Raw genomic sequence first — 19,578 nt, forward strand, 5'->3', positions numbered from 1 at the left:
CACTGGACGTTGCGATTGACATGGATGACTTTGCTGGACACTAGGATTGATGTGCACAACTTCGCTGGACGTAATAATTGACTAGGATGACTTTGCAAGATGCAGTGATTGATGTGGACAGCTTTGCGGGATCCACTGATTGACGCAGACATCGCTGGATGCCAGCAAGAATCTTTGATGCCACTACTATTTGCACCAGTCCAAATTGCTGGTGTGAATGTAGCCTAATGCACGTTTTCTTTTTGTTTGGATTTTGAGGCTACTGTAGAACGTCATTTATACTTAAATCAGAAAAACTGGTCCTGAAGTGGAAAGACATGGATCTTTCACATAGAATTTATACATGACATTTGTACGATCAAAATAATTGCATATGTTGAAAAGACAACAGTACCAATACATTTTAGCATTTTTTATACATACTTTCTTGGGTTTGATACCTTCTAGGCTTGAAGGCCAAGCCTTTTGGTTTATCAATAAACAGGATGGTGGTAATCTTGATTTACTACAATTATCTAAGATTCCTCGCATTATATAATTCATGCAACATTTAGGGCATAGAGGGCTGTAGGAGTGTTTTATTTTAGAGAGACAGATAGGGGAGAGATATTCGACATATATTTTTACCTTGAGGGCTTTTCCACAGTAGGTGGGTTGGCTGACATTTTCCTGCACCGAAACACCAGCAGTCACCCTAAAAAGCACACAGAAAACAACAGTTTTCTATGTGCTCTATTAACCACTTAACGACCGCCGCATGCCATTGTACGTCATCACAATGGCATGTACAGGCACAAGCACGTACATGTACGTGCTTGCCTTCCAGCGGGTGGGGGGTCCGATCGGACCCCCTCCCGCTGGATGCGGCGATCCGTTTCGCTTCAGGAGCGATCCGGGACCAGTTGGTTTCTGGCCATCCCCTCTCGATCGCTCCTGGCGAATGAGAAGCTTCCTCCCACTGTGTATTGTATACACAGGCAGGGAGGAAGTGATGTCATTCTCCTCAGGGCGGTCTTTTTGACCTGACTACGAGGAGAAGACTAAAAGTAAGTGCACCAAACACTACACTGACACTAACACACAGGCACACAAACCCCCCCCCCCCCCCCAATCGCCCCCCACCCCCCGTGTCACTGATTGCAGTGATCATTTATTTACTGACACTACATTCAGTGTCAGTTGTAAAAGTAAAAAGTGTCAGGGCAGTTAGTGTTAGGTCCAGGGTAGCCCCCCTACCACCCCCCAATAAAGATTTAACCCCCTGATTGCCCTTAGAGTTAACCCTTTCACCCCCTTTTGCCAGTGTCACTAGGCGATCGTTTTTCTGATCGCTGCATTAGTGTCACTGGTGCCGCTAAGTAGCTAGTTATTTTTTTAGGTTCACCGCCAGGTTTTTAATAGCGCTAGGTACCCCGATATAATACCCAATAATGGTTTTAACCCCCTGATTGCCCCTAATTAACCCTTTCACCCCTTTTGCCAGTGTCACCAAGCGATCATTTTTCTGATCGCTGCATTAGTGTCGCTAGGTAGCTAGTTATTTTTTGAGGTTCACCGCCAGGTTTTTATAGCGCTAGGTACCCCGATATACTACCCAATAATGGTTTTAACCCCGATTGCCCCTAGTTAACCCTTTACCAGCGATCACCGTATAAGTGTCACTGGTGACGTTGGTTAGCCAGTTATTTAGGTTCCCCGTCAGGTTTTTATATAGCGCCAGGGACCCCCATATACTACCTAATAAAAATTTGAACCCCCTGATTGCCCCTAGTTAACCCTTTCACCAGTGATCACCGTATAAGTGTTACGGTGACTCTGGTTAGTTAGCTTTTTATAGCATCAGGGCACCCACCATTTATTACCCAATAAAGGTTTAACCCCCTGATCACCCGGCGGGTGATATCAATTAGGTTTTAGGGTCAGGGTCTGAGTCGCCGCAAGCAGCGCTAGGCTAATGCCAGTACCGCTAACACCCACGCGCAAAGCATACACCTCCCGTAGTGGTATAGAATCTGAACAGATCAATATCTGATCAGATCTATACTAGCGTCCCCAGCAGTTTAGGGTTCCAAAAAAACGCATTGTTAGCGGGATCAGCCCAGATACCTGCTAGCACCTGGGTTTTGCCCCTCCGCCCAGCCCACCCAAGTGCAGTATCGATCGATGGCTGTCACTTACAAAACACTAAACACAGCGTTCGCAGAGTCAGGCCTGATCCCTGCGATCGCTAACAGTTTTTTTTGGTAGCGTTTTATATTTAAATCCGGAAGGCAGTGCTTGGTTTTGGGGTCCCATACGTGGCTAGGCTCCCAAAAAGTCCCCCACATGTGGTATCCCCGTACTCGGGAGAAGCAGCAGAATTTATTTTGGGGTGTAATTTGACTTATGCCCATAGCATGTGTGAGCAATATATCCTTTAGTGACAACTTTGTGCAAAAAAAAAATAAAAAATTGTAATATTCCTGCAACTTGTGGCAAAATATAAAATATTTCATGGACTCAACATGCCTCTCAGTAAATAGCTTGGGGTGTCTACTTTCCAAAATAGGGTCATTTGGGGGGGGGGGGGGGGTTGTGTTATTTTGGCATTTTATGGCCTTCGAAACTGTGATAGGTAGTGAGGAGTGAAATCAAAAATTTGCACCCTTAGAAATCCTGAAGGCAGTGATTGGATTTCGGGGTGCCGTACGCGGCTAGACTCCCAAAAAGTCCCACATATGTGGTATTCCCGTACTCAGGAAAAGCAGCAGAATATATTTTGGGATGCAATACCACATATAACTATGGCATGTGTGAGCAATATATCATTTAGTGACAACTTTTTGTAAACTTTTTTTTTTTGTGTCATTATTCAATCATTTGGGACAAAAAAAAAAAAAAAAAATATTCAGTGGGCTCAACATGCCCCTCAGCAATTTCCTTGGGGTGTCTACTTTCCAAAATGGGGTCATTTGGGGGGGGGGGGGGGTTGTACTGCCCTGCCATTTTAGCACCTCAAGAAATGAGATAGACAGTCATAAATTAAAAGCTGTGTAAATTCCAGAAAATGTACTCTAGTTTGTAGACGCTATAACTTTTGCGCAAACCAATAAATATACGCTTATTGCCATTTTTTTTTATTAAAGACATGTGGCTGAATAAATTTTGCCCTAAATGTATGACTAAAATTGAGTTTATTCGATTTTTCTTATAACAAAAGGTAGAAAATATATTTTTTTTCTCAAAATTTTCGGTCTTTTTCCATTTATATCGCAAAAAATAAAAAAATAAATCGCAGAGGCAATCAAATACCATCAAAAGAAAGCTCTATTTGTGGGAAGAAAAGGACGCAAATTTCGTTTGGGTACAACATTGCATGACCGCGCAATTACCAGTTAAAGCCGTGCAGTGCAAAATTGTAAAAAGACCTTTGGTCCTTAGGCTGAAAATTGGTCCGGGGCTAAAGTGGTTAATGACCCCCGAGTAGAGGTCGACCGATATGGGTTTTTCTCTGGCCGATGCAGATATTTAGAAATCATGGCGGCCGATAGCCGATATATGATGCCGATTTTTTTGGGCCGATATGTTAGGCCGATTTTATTTTATTTATTTTTTTCCTTTATTATTATTTTTTTTTTTTAATTCCCCTTGATCTAACACACCTTTCCCACTGGGGCGTTTTTCAGGCGCTTTTGGGCTAAAAATAGCGCCTGTAAAGTGCCTGCAAAATGGCTCCCCTGCAGTCTGTGTGAAAGACAGAGTGCTTTCACACTGAGGCGATGCGCTGGCAGGATCTTAAAAAAAAAAGTCCTGCAAGCAGCACGTTTGGAGTGGTGTATACCGCTCCTCCACCACTACTGCCCATTGATATGAATGGGCACCACTGCCGAAGCGCATGCAATGCGATTTGGCAGCAGTGCTTCATGGGCGCATTTAACCTCTTCCTTGGCCGCTAGCTGGGTTATATGTGCCCCACTAGCAGCCAAATAGCACCGCTAAAATGATGGTAAAGAGCCGCTAAAACTTGTGTTTTACCATCAACGCCTGCCCGCTCCAGTGTGAAAGCAGCCTTCATAAGTGATACAGAAAATTTCTTACATTTAAACATTTATTAAACAAAACAAACCTCCAATCAGTTTACTTGTATGTATGATTTAGATTAAAAAAAAAACCTATATATTAAATAAAAACAGGTAGTCAAAACTTTTGGACGAAAAAAATAAATAAAAATAAATGGGCTAACTTTACTGTTTTTATTTTATTTTTTAAATAGTGTATTTTTTTCCCAAAAAAATGCATTTGAAAGACCTCTGTGCAAATGCCGTGTGACATAAAATATTGCAACAACCGCTATTTTATTCCCTAGGATCTCTGCTAAAAAAAAATATATATAATTTTTTGGGGGGGGGGGGGGGGGTGGGGTTCCAAGTGATTTTCTGGCAGAAAATACAGGATTTTTACTTGTAAGCAACAAGTGTCAGAAAAGATTTAGTCTTTAAATGGTTAAACTGAGAACTTCTACACACAGAGATGACTTCATTCATTCAAGTGTAAACATTGTATCTTTCTGTTCTTTTCTTGGCAGCCTGCCCAGAGAGGAGGAAGACGTTTCTATGATGACTCAGGCAACTTACACTGACTTCTATTACAGAAGTCATTTCAAAGTCCCGCTGTAGTTCTAAATAGGCTTTTTATCAGCACAATCGGCCGATGCCGATTATTTAAAAAACTGCAAATATCGGCCGATATATCGGTCGACCTCTACCCCCGAGTACAGCAGTGTTGTGCGGAAAAACACATACCATAGCTCACCTTGTGTGTACTGTCCATTTCTACGCATTGTAACAGAACAGCATGGCATAGAAATGAATGAAATGTAATTTTCCATTTCAATAAGCTGAGATAAAAGGCTTTGTACAAAATTAAGAGATGCGCTTCTCATTTAACTGTGGAGAGGGTCAGTAAGAACTATAGATTTGTGTATATCCATCGCCAACCCCTTCTCTCTCCTCCGGGAAGCTTAGATAGATGCAGCGACTACCCATGTATAGATAAACCTACATTATTAGAGGATGCCAATGAAAATATAACAAGGTGTGGGCCCCATGGGTGAGCACGTAGAGACTAGAAGGGTGGGGGGTATGGGTATGTATATGTTTACTAGCTACAAATCTCTTCTCCTGTTCAATCCTGTAGTTGTTTATCTCTGATTGTAATTGTGTACTTAATTACTCTGCGAATTACGGTTGTCCTTACCTTCTGTACGGTATCCAAGCATTTTGTAAGGTTTTGTTACAAGCTAATCTGTATGCTCTGTCTCATTCCTTTTTGACAATAAAGCACTTTTTTTTTTGTTTTTTACTAAACAAAGAACCATAGATTTGCAGTGTTTAGGGTGGTCCGATCAGGGTTTATTGGCAAGTTGCTTTGGGGCGGCACAGGTGATGAGGTAACTGTAAGGTTATGGTATCTCAATGTAGTAAGTGTCTCCCCATGGACCTACATAATTTCTGCAAGAATTATTGCTGCACCTGCTCAAACGCCCCTGGCATGGTTATACCTACTCCCACTCTAGCAGGTGTAAGTTTTTCTAGACCAGTTTGGTTTGCTTGTAAAATATGGAGTAGAATATAAATAAAATGCCTGTAAAATACAGTATGCACGTTTAATAGCACTTTCTCCAAAAATGGATTTTCATCTTAACCGTTTAGTATTCTGTTGCAAAACAAGGTCTTTAGATATACTGACTCTTACCTCTACGAGGTCTGTTCTTTCTCAGTCTATAGCAATCAAGACAGACACCAAATCCACATTTGCGACACACCCAATGAATGTTGAAAAGTGTTGTTTCACAGACATCACACATTTCCCTGACACCTCTGACCGCTCGTTTCCAGGCTACCTTTTCTGTACAAGTAAAAAAAAAGAAAAACATTTTTTTTCAAGACTCAGATACAGTATGTGTGCATGTGCCGCATTAAAAAGTATAGGTATTTTAATGGCAAAAAGCAGAATATAAAAACATTCATACTCACCTATGTGGCTGCAGAATCGGTCCAATGCTGCTGCTGTCCCCCATCAGCTCTAACACTGAATTGAGCAACCACATGACCACTAATCGCTCAGTTCTCGGTCTTCACGGAGCAGAGAGCAATGACGACCACTGCTCTCTGATTTGCCCCTCCAGTGCTCACTGGAGCACAGGGCTGTGGAGGCGGTGGATGCAGCTGGCGCAGGCTCTCAGCAGTGTGCTGAGAGACTGAGCCAGTTTCCGGTCAGGTATTAAGGTGGATCCCGACATTATTGTGTCTGCCTCCCTGGAGAGCTTGGATCAGCTCTGTGGCATAAGTCGACAGAGGGCTTTAGCCCACTGTCGGCTGAATATTGGTCGTAGAAGTGCAGAAATAAATGCACCCCTGTGACCCACACGAGAAGTATGGCCAGAAAAAATAAATAAACTATACAAAAAGTTCTATTCTCCAGGCTTTAAAGAAGTTTAAAAGGTTATTGACCACATTAAAGAGAAAAAAAAAGGCCCAGTACCGTTACTACCTTTTTGAGCTTAAAACATAAATTTAAAGTGACATTAAACCCACGTCAGTAAAAAGTATCAATAAAATGCTGTTTTTCATGCTGAGCATACTCAGCTGGCCACTATAGGATTTGTCTTCTGTATTCTGCAAAAATCAAAAAAACAAAAACCCTGCTGTTCTGTCCCTCCCTCCCGTCTGTGTTCCCCGCTGCAGCTGGAGATTCTGCACGGCAGCCGTTGCTACAGCTTGTGAGCATGCTTGGTTTTCAGTGTGTTTTAAACTGTCTGTGTTTGTTATCACCAATTCCTTATAGCAAAATGTTTTCTTTTTGGCACTCCCCCTCTTACAAAAATGTTTTTATTATGATTAGTATATTTAGGTGTTTTGTGCTGACTTCCTGGTTGTCAGCCTAGGCTGGGCCCCACTGCCTCCTGGTATTGCTATGTCACAGCTATCCCAGGAAGCAGTATGCTATGCACTTGCGTGGAGTTTGTGTATGTGCGCAAACACTGCCAGCAACTAGAGTGCCCATACAGTAGAAATGGTGATACTTGAGCGAATTCAGTCATCCCAGCACACAAGATCTGTGCCAGAATGTAAACTGAGCTGCTCACATGCAGCTCAGTGAACATTCTAAAGAACAGCAGGATAGGAAATGGATGGCCGCACACCGCAGCAGGATACCAGTAGTACACCTCTTTATTGGATGAAGGCAGATAAAAAAAAAAAAAAAATCACAGGAGTCCATGGATAAGGTTAACACGTTTCTGACAGCTTAGTGCTTAATCATATGATTATGGTGGCAAACCAGACCAGCACCTGTGAGGATACCTGCAGTGGGATTGATTTCCCAGTCTCACCTGGAGCGGTGGTCCCTTCTCTTACATTCTAAAGACAACTGCGGGCAGGCAGATCTCTACTGCAATAAAAAGCCTGCCTTTTCAGTTTTGTCATTGGAGATTTTAGTTCCACTTTAAACTTTATGATGTGATCTTTTACAACTTCAGCCAAAAAGTTTGCTTAGAGGATAAATGGGATAAATCGAACTACCAAATGACAGAGGATGTGCTTATAAACTGTTCATCTATATACAGAATATTACCTATATACACCAATATCTTTGTAGACAGCTGGGAAAAAAAAAAAAAAATCAGGAGCCTCAGAAAATGTTGCTATTTAAAAATTTTATTGCCTTTTCTGTATATCACAATCATAGGCATGTGGTTCTGGCTCCTAGGTTGGGCTGACAGCTGAATTCTGTATTAATTTGTCTACACCAGTCATTCAAAAATTGAAAAATCTCTGTACGATCAGAAATGAATAGCAGGATTTTTTTAACAAGCACTGATTATACACACAGGTAAAAGTATTTAAAGAGAAATTAACTTACGTTGCGGCTCCACCATCATCATAGCTTCCTTCTCTGACATAACTAACTGACAAAACTGATCGCCAACATTAGCTAGAATATATTTCGAGGTCTCCAAGTCAATGCCTTCAGCAGGAACAGAGGAGGGAACCCAAAGTCGCATTGCTTCTGAATCACTTTGCTGGGGACTCAGAAAGCCTTCAACGCGAAGAATTCCTTTCCGCGTAAAAACCAGCCTAAACAAGGAATTAATCTGTCACAAAGCAAGTAGGCTACCCACTTAATCTAAATTAAAAGACCTGAAAGCATACACATAGTAACTATGAATTTTGCAATATAAAAAAAAAAAAAAAAAACATGATACCATGTCAAAAGGTAGGCATTAGCTTCAGGTTTTGAAGGAGATCACCTACAGCTGACTAAATTGATGTCATATTTTAATATATGGCGAGTCCTTAAAAAAACAAACAAACACAATAGCAAATAATCAAATCAAGAGAACAAAAACATCGGAAAACCATTTAAGATATCTTGAAATATTTATGGAAAAGCTGGAAAGATCAATACGCTGGATAAAATAGGAATTTTGTACTCTGTAAAATCCTTTTCTTGAGCTCCATTGATAATGCCTAAATCAGCTTATCTCACACAGTTATTACCGTTTGAATCACTTGACCCCTCTCATGCCTTACACACGGTCGGACATTCCGACAACAAAATCCATCGGATTTTTTCCTGCGGATTTTGTGCCAAACTTGTCTTGCATACACACGTTCGGACAAAGTTGACGGAAAATCTGATCGTTCTTAACGAAGTGACATACAACACGTACATCGGGACTATAAACGGGCCAGTAGCCAATAGCTGTGGTCTCTTAATTTATTCTGAGCATGCGTGGCACTTTGTCAGAATTGTCTACACACGATCGGAATTTAAACGATCGTATTTTGTTATTGGAAAATTTTAGATCCTGCTCTCAAACTTTGTGTCGGAAATTCCGACGGAAAAAGTCAGATGGAGCCCACACACGATCGGATTTTCCGACAACACGTTCCAATCGCACATTTTTCGCCGGAAAGTCCGACTGCGTGTACAGGGCATTAGAATGTAAGCTCTAATGAGCAGGGCCCTCCGATTCCTCTTGTGACAAATTTTTTATTGTAATGTCTGGATTTGTTTTGTAAAATTACATACAGAGTGGGACTTCGAGAAGCAGTCCAGAGAAACAAAAGACCCTGCTGCTGTCCCAATTTTAGGAGCTTGCTAAAAGGTGTAATGAGCAGACTGATTTCCTTATCAGTAGAGTAATCCTCCTGAATGAAGCAGACAGGGGATGGATCTATAAACAAGATGTTTTTGTTTGAATAGCACAAGAAAGATTTAGAAACTCTGTTGCATTCTCTATGCTACCTGTGACCTTCTTTATGAAATTTCCCCTAATTTAGGCTACTTTCACACTGAAGCGCCTGTGCCATTGGCGCTAAAGACCCACACGTTTTTGCAGTGCTTTAACTGCACTTTTCAGCCTCTAGAGGGGCGGTTTTTACCTTTTTACAAGGTAAAAAGTCCCATTTTGCAGCGATTTCAATGCACTTTGGAATCGCTGCCTATTCAGTGCAATTGGCAGGGGCAGGTTGGGAGCGCTAAATACAGTGCTCCCAAACTGCCCCGAAGATGCTGCTTGCAGGACTTTTCCTAATGTCCTGCAAGTGCACCGCCCCAGTGTAAAAGCACACACTGCACAGAATAGAAGTCAGTTTTCAGATGCTTTTTAGAGGCCACTTCAAGCGTTAAAATGCCTAAAAACTGCCTCAGTGTGAAAGTAGCCGTACTATTCCTATTAACAGTATTTCAGCAGGAAAAGAGAAAAAAAAAAAAAGAGGAAATCCCTGAAATGGGGATAAAGAAATAAACTTATTTTAGTAAATAGTTAGCACAATTGTCAAGTTTTTATAGCTGTGCTATGCAGTTGGGGAAATTTTCCAGATGACAGGACAGCAATGAAACCAGACAAAGGTCTTTCACCCTCATTTTAAATGAACTGATGTCCAGAAGTCTAGATCACAAGGCGTTTAAAGGCCAAACCTCAACTAAATTAAAAAAGTTTCCTCTTTTGCTCATTTTCATCTAGTGAGGGGATTGCAAATTTCCTAGTGACTGCTGAAATCATTTTTCTGGTTTCCTCTTTGCAAATCAATGACCGCGTACCTCTAAATACCATATTACACACATCAGTCTGCTCAAATCTTTCCAAAATCAAGGAGCAAGCGACAATGCAGCTTTTCGACATGTGCAGTCACCATTACCCCCTGCAGTGGTCATACAGTAGACACAAGTTTTCCTCACATCTCCACTGTGTATAATAATTACCACAATGCCTTACAGTGGTCAGGCACAGTAGTGCACATTAAGAGTTCCCACACCAGAAGGGTGAGCTACCACACTATGCACACTGCTAGGAGGCAGGATCCTACTTTACTTGTTCTACGCATCATTAGAAAGGAAAGAGTCATATGATGCACAAGTGCGAAAGGCAGCCTGTTTTTGTGTGGGTGAAATTATTGACGAGATAACCTGGAAACCAGAATGTACCTTGCCCCAACATAAGCGACTACTGTCTAAAAACATACATCAAGTTAAAAAAATAAAAATACCTCCGGAAGTGAAAGAATCTACAAGCCACAGTGGAATCATCTTGATCTTGTTCTTTAAATTTCCGGTACCGCTCTAATCTGCACTCACGACACTTGTGCAAATGTGGTGCGACATTGATGCAAGATCCATCTTGAAGAAAAGGTTCACCTGACTGCTTCAACTTTCTTACTTTACTCATATCTTTTAAAATGGACTGCCCTACTGTAAAAAAAAAATAAAAAAAATAATTATAAAGCCACAAAAACTATTATACCAATTAAATTTTTTAAATTACATAACCCTTAAAGAGGGTAAACTCAAGCATGTGCACCAGGGGTCCCCAACCCCCGGCCTGTTGATGACTGGGCTGCACAGCAGGAGATGAGCAGCGATTGCAATCACGAGTGTATCACAGACTGCGGACGCTGCTCACCTCCTGCTGTGCGGCCATGTCCGTGTGTGCTATCATGGCTCCTCTGCCCTCTCTGGGGAGAGACTGCAGGGGCATGGAATAGGCTGTGACTGCTAGGGGCTATGTAACAAAGTGCACTCCTTGCATTGTATTCATTACAGTGCCCCTTTACAGTGCAGTTCCCTTTATATCACAGTGCCCTGTTTACAGAGCAATTTCCTGTTCTGGTCTGGTCCTCATTACATTAATGTAAAAGGGGCACTGTAATGTAAATGGGGGCTGTGACATGAAGGGGAACTGAGGACACTGCTAAAGAGGGGACTGTGCTGTAAAGGGGGGTTGTGGTATGAATGGGGGCTGTGGACAGACTGAATATCCCATCCCATGACCCAACAACTAACCAACCCCCCCCCCCCCCCCCTGCAAATATACATTCTGCTACTTGTCCATCATACCTTTGAGTGGAGTAGTTCTCGGCCTTCCTCTCCCCACTTGTTTTCCCCTTCCTTTTCCCAAAAGTAAGTCAACACCGTGCTCTCCATTAGGTCCTAGCCTGCCAACAAGATGTTCTGGAATCCCTTTAAAGCCAGCTCTAGAATTCAACTGCTCCTCTGAATCGCTCAGGTCACTCAAGTCACTATTAGTGCTGGAATCAGAATCTTGCTTTGATGTTCTGCTTCGCTCATCTAGAGTGAATCTGTTAACAGACTCAAAAGCAGCTTTCCCATCATGAGAGAATTCTGTGGAAAAAACTACACCAGGTTGTAGTCTACTTGACAGAGCAGTAAAAGTCCTTAGCAATGGATTGTCCAACTGCCCAGATCCTATTGCGGGTTTGTCTTCAGTTGGACTTGATGACAATGTTGGCATCTCAATAGGCTGATTCAAGCTATTTGCTGGAGAATTTGACCTCCCATTTCCCAAAAAGGCAGAGCTTTGAAGAGATTCATTAACTGATGGGGTAGAAGGAATAGGCAACATTTTTAAAGGCTCAGTGGAAAGAAACAGGGGTTTATTTTTCATTAAAGAGCCAGGGTCTTCGGCTTTATGCTTATCTTGCCAAAGTAAAGATGTAGGTGTACCAGATAACGAACTTTGAACTGGCTGGTTTGAGAAGCCAAATGGTGAAACATCTTTTGTATTTGAAAAGGCTAAAAATGGATTTGATGGGTCCTCACGGGATAGCTTTGGAGGCTGCAGAAAGAGATTTTCATGAGTCTCAGGTGGCTTTGCAGCGGGCACTTTGCCGGGAAATGCTGGAGTAAGTTTTGGCATAGAATCAGAAAAAGGCAGTTTTGCATTTACTTTAGTTTCTGAAGGAATGAGAGGCTTGGGCTTAAAAAGGGTTGAAGAGAGACCTTCCTTACTTTGTTTAAATGGGTCCTTGTTTGAAGGCTCTTCTACAGGACTCTCTGATATAGCAGTGAAATAATTGCTGGGTGGGACATTCTGGGACATGCACTGAAAAAACAGGTTTTTAGATACGTCTGTATCTTTTGAATCTTCTTGTAAACTTGACCCAAATTGGAACCCAGCTGAATTGGTACCTTGCACTGTACCATTCGATGGATTTCGACCCTCTCCAAATGTTAACGGGTGGACCGACATTCCAAAGCCACTACTTACTGGCACAGGCTTTTTGAAACTCTGAGGGGGGGGAGGGGAAAAAGAAAAAAAAGATTGGGATGACATACAGCTGAATCTCTGAAATGAAACAGTTACGCTTGCCATACATGGTTAGATAATAGTTTAAACATTTGTAGAAAAATCGTTTATCAGAACATTCTTTCTTGCCATAGTTGAGTCAGCGAATTTCATTTGAAAGCCCACAGCATGTCATTCAAACATGTCAGCTGAATGGTATCCGGGCGTATTTAACAGGTTTTGTTACAAAATGAATTATTTTTCACAAACAAAAAAAACACATTCACTGTTGGAATGTCCTTTTTTTCCCATACAAGACTATTGGAGTATGGTCAGCTGTTTTGCACTTTGACCTGTACTTTTCACAACTTTTGGCAATATTTTCAATTATTATTTACATATAAAAAATTCTTTCAAGGGTCCATCCTCTTTTGCCAGAACATGAGTAGGAAACAGCAAGTCCATAATATATTTGTACATACCCTTAAAATGTGAAAAAAAAGCAATCCTATAGTCCAACTACAGCTAAAACGGCTTTTATGCAATTCTTTTCTTCAAACTTTAGAGTTGGGAAGGGTCAGAACCTCTGTCATGTTTTTACTGATGTCTTTGCCCACACTGGGGAGACTTTCACTACTTTCTTCCCAGTATTTCCAAAGAGGTCATAGGCAGCCATAAAATCCTGGTAACCCCTACCCTGTTCAAAAATCGCCTGGCTGAAGATGGGCTTTAAAGCAGAAAAGCATATTTGCACAGACTTCCCCACCAAAATCCCCCCCCAGCTATATGTGTCTGCCGTCAACATGTTTACCTGCTATTCTTCTGCATTTGGCTTCCCTAGCTATCTTGATTGGCCAGTCCAGGGATGACATAGCCCCCACGCATGTGCACAGCAGTTGAGTCAATCTGGCATACCAAGAATGCACACTAAACTGCACATGCGCAGTTCAATGTACATTCAAAAGCAACATTGCTGGCAGCCAGAGATTTTATTGCAGAGGAAGAGACATACAGAGTATTGTTGCAATACAAGCCTGCCTGCCAGCAATGTCTCTAGTTTCACTTTAAAGAGTGCCAGTAATGAAAGGGCACTTCAACAATATCAATCTCAAAAAAAAATTATATATATATATATATATATATATATATATATATATATATATATATATATATATATATATATATATATATATATATATATATATCCTACTTATGTCTTTGGATTTGTGAACCCTGGATCAACATGAGATCTAAAGAATCAAAAATGTGTCTATTTCTTTGTGTGTGCGCCAAATGGATGAGAATTCTTGGAATGCGATAGAGGAATGCAAATCAAGGGAGAATATAGCAAACTAGCAGATTACACATGACCTCCAGTGGGCAAGATTTACAAGCAAAGCTGTGAGCAGACAACAAATCATCTGGTCAACAACATAAGATCAGGTAGTTGCATGAAATGAAAGACCAGCTTCCCCTTGAAGAGCATGTTCACTAAAAGTTAGGTTGTAACATTTAACATTGTGCCACAGTAACATTATTCATTTGCAGAGATCTGTGAATGAATAAACTATAAGCCTTCCACCATGGTATATGGACTTGTCACTGCCGATGGAACAAAACTGCTGTGATTACCACACTAAGACCACTTTCACACTAGGGTGGGAGCGGCGTCGGCAGAAATATGGCGCTATTTTTGGCGCCACTTTACCGTCAGTATTTAGCCGCTAGCAGGGGCGGTTTTACCCCCCTGCTAAAAGCCGAGAAAGGGTTAAAACCACTGCAAAGCGTTGCGGAAGCAGCTCTTTGCCGGTACAATAGCTGCGCTGCCCCATTGATTTCAATGGGAAGGAGCGGTGATGCTGCTAGCAGGACTTTTTACAGTCCTGCCAGCGCACCGTTCCAGTGTGAAAGCCCTTGGGGCTTTCACACCGCAGACACAGCTGCGGCTCTTTCAGGGCGCTTTGCAGGCACTATTTTTAGTGCTGTAGCGCCTGCAATGTGTCCCAGTGTGAAAGGGGTCTCATAGAGAGCTGAAAGAAGCGTCAGTGCACCAACTGAAAGTCTGTACCTTGCTGTGGACAGAGAGCTGGAAAAAGAGTGCAAGAGCCTTGAACTGCACCCCTGATCCACCAATCGTGGGTGCATTGCATTGCAGGCTCATTTGCAAAAAAATAATAAATGCACAATTGTTTTCTGCAAATATATATGCATTTATTTTTTGCAAAAGTTGGCCTTTAAACTTTAAAATGTTGTTCTCACACAGATAAGGATTCATAAAAGAAGCAGAACCAAATGGAAAAAATAAAATAAAAAATGTAGTACCTGGATTTTTAGACACAGTTGCATACTAAAACAGCTTACAGAAATGAGATAATGGAAAGTCTAAGAAAAGATCACATGTGTAAAGCCAAGTACACATGGGCTGAAAAATCACCCGAAAACAGTCGGTTTAGCAGTTACTGGCCGATTTTTGACCCGTGTGTACAGCTTCTCGTCCGACAGAAGTTGAACACGACCAGCTTATATTAAACAAGCACACTGGAAGACAAGCAGCTGACCAGCATCCGATCAGCACTTGCAGCCAATTGCTGTGAGCACTGACCACTGTGTTCTAGAAGGAGGTGGAGGGGCCTCCCCCAGTCAGAACACAATAGCCCAGTGGGGGAGATTGCTGCACTAACATTGCCTAGTTAGTAAAGCGGCCTCAGTTTTATTTATTTTCGGCCCACTGGGTTAAACTAAAGGAAACTTCCTGTGTGTACCATGACACTAATGGGGAAACAATAAATCAATAGAGTAGATCATGTGCTAAAATCTCTATTATTCCTCCTGCTAAGATTGCACTGCTTCCTCCTCCATCCTCATTTGCGATTGAGCTCTGCCTTATACCAATTGCTATTCATTCTGAATTAGAGGTGCACTGAATGGAAATTTTGGTGTCAAAACCGAAAATGCAGGATGCACTTAGCTGAAAACCTAAACCGAAAATGACAGTTTTTTTAAAAAATATAAATTTTTTATATAATTGTATTATATTGGACATTTTAATTAATATCATTAAATTAATATGAACTTATTGTTGGTCATTACAAGAAAAGCTTAAAAAAAAAAAAAAATACAAAAAAAAAAAAAAAAAATGCAGTCTGCAGCTTGCTAATATTATTAGCAAAATTTCCATTCGGTTCACCTCTAGCAGACATGATACAAGAGACCAATGCAGCCTCACCAGTGCCCATCAGATTCAGCCTACCAATGCCTGTATCACACGGCGGCAAACGCCCGGACGGCCGCTGTAAAAGTCATGCCTTATGATACAAGTAATGCGGATTACATTTCCCGCCTTTGGATCAGTGTGACACCTACCACAGGAGCCTGATCTAGGAGGCAGGACTTTGTAACAGGGGCTGCCAAAGCTCTGTAACAAAGCGGGAGACCGCCGCTCTGCATGACACCCACAAGGAGAGGAAGGAGGGGAGAGGACGACTCCGACAGGGGCACACCAGGATGACACCCCCACAATGTGTGACACCTGAGGCAGACCACCCCCTTTTCTCTGCCATTATCGGCACCCTTTTCTCTTTTGGCCGCATACCGAAAACACAATTTTCAGTGGCCGATATGTTTCGGCGGTCAAAATTTCATTGCACCTTTAGTCTGAATAATGTAAAGGACATTTGCCCCTCTATAATTCCCTTCATAACCAAGAGTATTTTGTGCGGGGAGCGATCTTGTATTCAAAATGAACATGTGCTTTTGAACAGTGCAAAGCAATAGGTCTACTGTAATACTGGGGTCTGCAGCAACTTATACTTGCATATAATATTGAATTTGTATAAATATTTGGAATCAGGGCATACAAGATCTAGGATTTCTACTTTGTTTCAGTAAGAATCAGGGTTGTATATCAGCTGTAATGACAGTTTTCTGTTGGTTTTAACAATGTACACCATCATAGAAGACTATGCACCAAATTACCTCTCCAATGGCCCAGCCAGACTTGTTATTTTCTTCTGCTGTCACATTGGAAAGAACAACGTCGGAAATTCGTACGGTGGTTGGAGTTGCTCCAGCAGAAGTCACTGCCTCAGTTGTGCTTTCAACATTGTCACCCTTGCTTCCAGACCTCACAGATTCAGACCGCAATGAAGTTTGACTTGCAATGACACTAAATGATGGAAATGCGTTCCCATCAGCAACAGGCTGATCTTGCACGACTAAAGTACGGCCATTCTCTTTGGTGTAAGTTGCAAAACGAATATTAGGATTTATTTGTGGAACAAAATGCAATAGCTTTGATCTTGAATCTGCTGTGGGATCTGTGATGCCACTTCCTTTCCAGGATCCTTGACTGACCTCAATAGAATCCCCACCAGTGCTGTCTGAATCTTTCTTCTCAGCTTTTTGTTTCTTTGCAGAGAAATCACCTTCTGTGTCAGGGTTTTTTCTTCGTCGGCTATCCCTCCCATCTGCGGTTTCTTTTTTCTTCTTTGATTTTGATGCTTTTACCTTTACGAGTGTATCCTGCAACAAATAATGTGTTAGCTAATTTGCATTCTAATTACACAATTTCTTCATAAAAATGGAGCACAGCACAGTGTTAGAAACATTGAGGGGGAACAAAAAGTTTCCTGTGCCATTACAATGGACCATGAAACTGATGTGAATGGTGTGCACCACATTAACAAAGCAGACAGACTTGTTTCAGGTCTATCTGTGCCAGTTTATTTCAGAGGGAGATAGAAGACATGGGGGGGGGGGGGGTCACAGGGAGCCAAAAGCAAGCAGCTCCTTACGCCCTGCCTGGTGCTTGATCCCCCTATGTTAATTGGGAGAAGGATCTGATGTGCCTGTGCCACCCTTTTTTAATTCCCCCCATTCATCTTGGAGTACAGTATAGGACACAGGCTGTGCATTCATAGTCCCTGGGTTACAAGCTCATAGCTTCAGGTGATTGGACAAAGGCAAATCATTTGGGGACACGCCCCCCACTGGGCGATTCCCTTTAACCTTACACCACTCTTCTGTGTGTCCTTGGTTTTGTACCAAGCAATGCAGACTAAGCAAGAAATGGAAGGGAGGGTGTCCTATACAGCACTCCAGGTTATTGGAGTTTAAAGGCAAGTAAAAATTACTTATATTAATCATACTGTACAGAACACAGTCAAAGCATTCAAACACCCTGGGACGTCCCCAAGCAATGCAACTAGACAAACAGAACTATGCCAATTGGCCCAATAACAACGGTCAAAAGACCCAACTTAATGATGTGTATGCATCCAACATTTCATATTCCTGGTATGTGCTTGCTGTACCACGTACTAGTATGAAAATATATCCTGTTCTCTTTGTATTGCTTCATTTGTGTGAACTCCCTGGTGCTCCTGTCAGACCCTCTGCTTTCCTATTAGAAAACTGAACACACTAAGCAGGAGAACACATTGCGGGTAGTTCTCTAGCTATGCTGGGAACTCAGCCTGCCCTCCAATAAATCAGACTTGTCCTGTCAACACCCCCAGGCCCTAGGGGGTGGCTTTACAAAACTGGGTTACAGAGGCCTGATCCCAGAAAGCCCAGGAAATAATTCCCATCAAACTGGTAGAATGGGCACTTAAAAGCTGTAAGCTCTAGCGCACAGATGTCTTATCCATCAAGCCATTGTGGACTTGGAAGCAGGGAGTCCCTTGCTAGGTCCTGAGGACAGGACAAACAGGGAATCCATCTGTCTGATCCAAGCTGTTGCTTCAAAAAAGACTAATGGCTTGGACTACATCCATGCAATGAAGAGAAATTTTCTTTGGATACTTTGAAGACATAGTCCTACCATGCTAATGTACTACCTTAGGAAGAAAGGATGGTCTTGGGAGTAAAACATTGTCTTTGTAAAGGATGAAGAAAGACTCCTTACAAGAGAGCTGTCAACTCTTGAGACATATCTGGCAGACACGATGGCAAGCAAAAAGGCCACTTTGTAGGAGAGGTCATCTAAGGGAATATACACAAGGTACAGTAAGGGGGGCTTGATGTGAGATGCACCTTCAATAAAGTTTTCTTGCAAGGGAGAGTGAAGCCAGAAATCTTGGTAAAAACATGAACGAGGTTGAAACTGGTCCATTAAAATTGCTTAAGGCCAAGTTCTGGTCAACAACTGGATTGTAGAAAGTTCAGAATGTGAAGCACAGAATAATCTGAGACTAAATAGCCCGTGTTCACAACAAGCAAAGAAGGATTTCCAGGTACAATAGCAAATATTTCCTGAAGTGTCTTTTCTTGCTTTCAGCCAGGTAAGAACTGACTTAGAGACCCCTCTATCTCTTATGACTTGGGCTTCAACAGCCACTCCAACAGAGACTGAGAATTAGAAAGAAATAGAGGGTCCCGAGACAGCGGATCCAGCCTGTTGGAAAGAGGCCAGGGGTTGCCTGCTAGAAGTTGGAGTAGGTCTGTGTGCCAGGTTCCTCTGAGCCAGTTTGATGCAATGAGAATCACCTTCCTGTATCTTTTTTTAAATCTGTTTTTTTCCTTTAAAAATCGACAAAACTAACACAAATACAATACACAGCACAAAACTAAATTTGACAAGTAAATTAGTAACATACTGAAAAAAACAAAACAAAAACAAGATTCTATCTAGAACATAAACCCTTTCAGTCACTGCAATATCAGCCTTGTGTATATCTTTAGCAAATCATATCATAAATAATCCATGTAATCTATAACAGCAATATACGTATTGATATCATATTTAAAAATGTATGTAAGATTAGAAGTCAATATTGTTATAGGGCTCCTCCAACCACTTAGCCCACATTTTTTCGTATTCACGAGGACAACCCCTGTTCAGGTGTCTCTATGCAATGGTAAACTATTATTAACCCATTATTTCCAGTGTACTAATGTGGGCGGCAATGGCGCCTTCCAATACAGGGTAATAGCTTTTCTGGCATAAAAGAGTAATATTAACAAATGCCGCTCTGCCTCTGTTGAAAGAATATCCTTAACCAAACCCA

General features: G+C 41.7%; 1 protein-coding gene across 1 annotated transcript in view; it reads right to left on the reverse strand.

Annotated features, from left to right (window-relative positions):
* Nucleotides 1–19,578, reverse strand: part of KDM3B (lysine demethylase 3B) — an 87,900-nt gene that overhangs the window by 39,581 nt on the left and 28,741 nt on the right. Inside the window, exons 7-11 of the mRNA XM_077472325.1 lie at nt 16,547–17,092; nt 11,383–12,574; nt 10,536–10,737; nt 7,903–8,117; nt 5,734–5,886 (exon numbers count right to left, since the gene is read on the reverse strand). Of these exons, the coding sequence (XP_077328451.1) occupies nt 5,734–5,886; nt 7,903–8,117; nt 10,536–10,737; nt 11,383–12,574; nt 16,547–17,092 (2,308 nt within the window). The remainder of the gene's footprint in view (nt 1–5,733; nt 5,887–7,902; nt 8,118–10,535; nt 10,738–11,382; nt 12,575–16,546; nt 17,093–19,578) is intronic.

This window comes from Lithobates pipiens, unplaced genomic scaffold (assembly GCF_037356315.1).
Source record: "Lithobates pipiens isolate NorthernLeopardFrog02 unplaced genomic scaffold, aLitPip1_a1.2 Scaffold_8, whole genome shotgun sequence".
Lineage (NCBI taxonomy): Eukaryota > Metazoa > Chordata > Amphibia > Anura > Ranidae > Lithobates > Lithobates pipiens.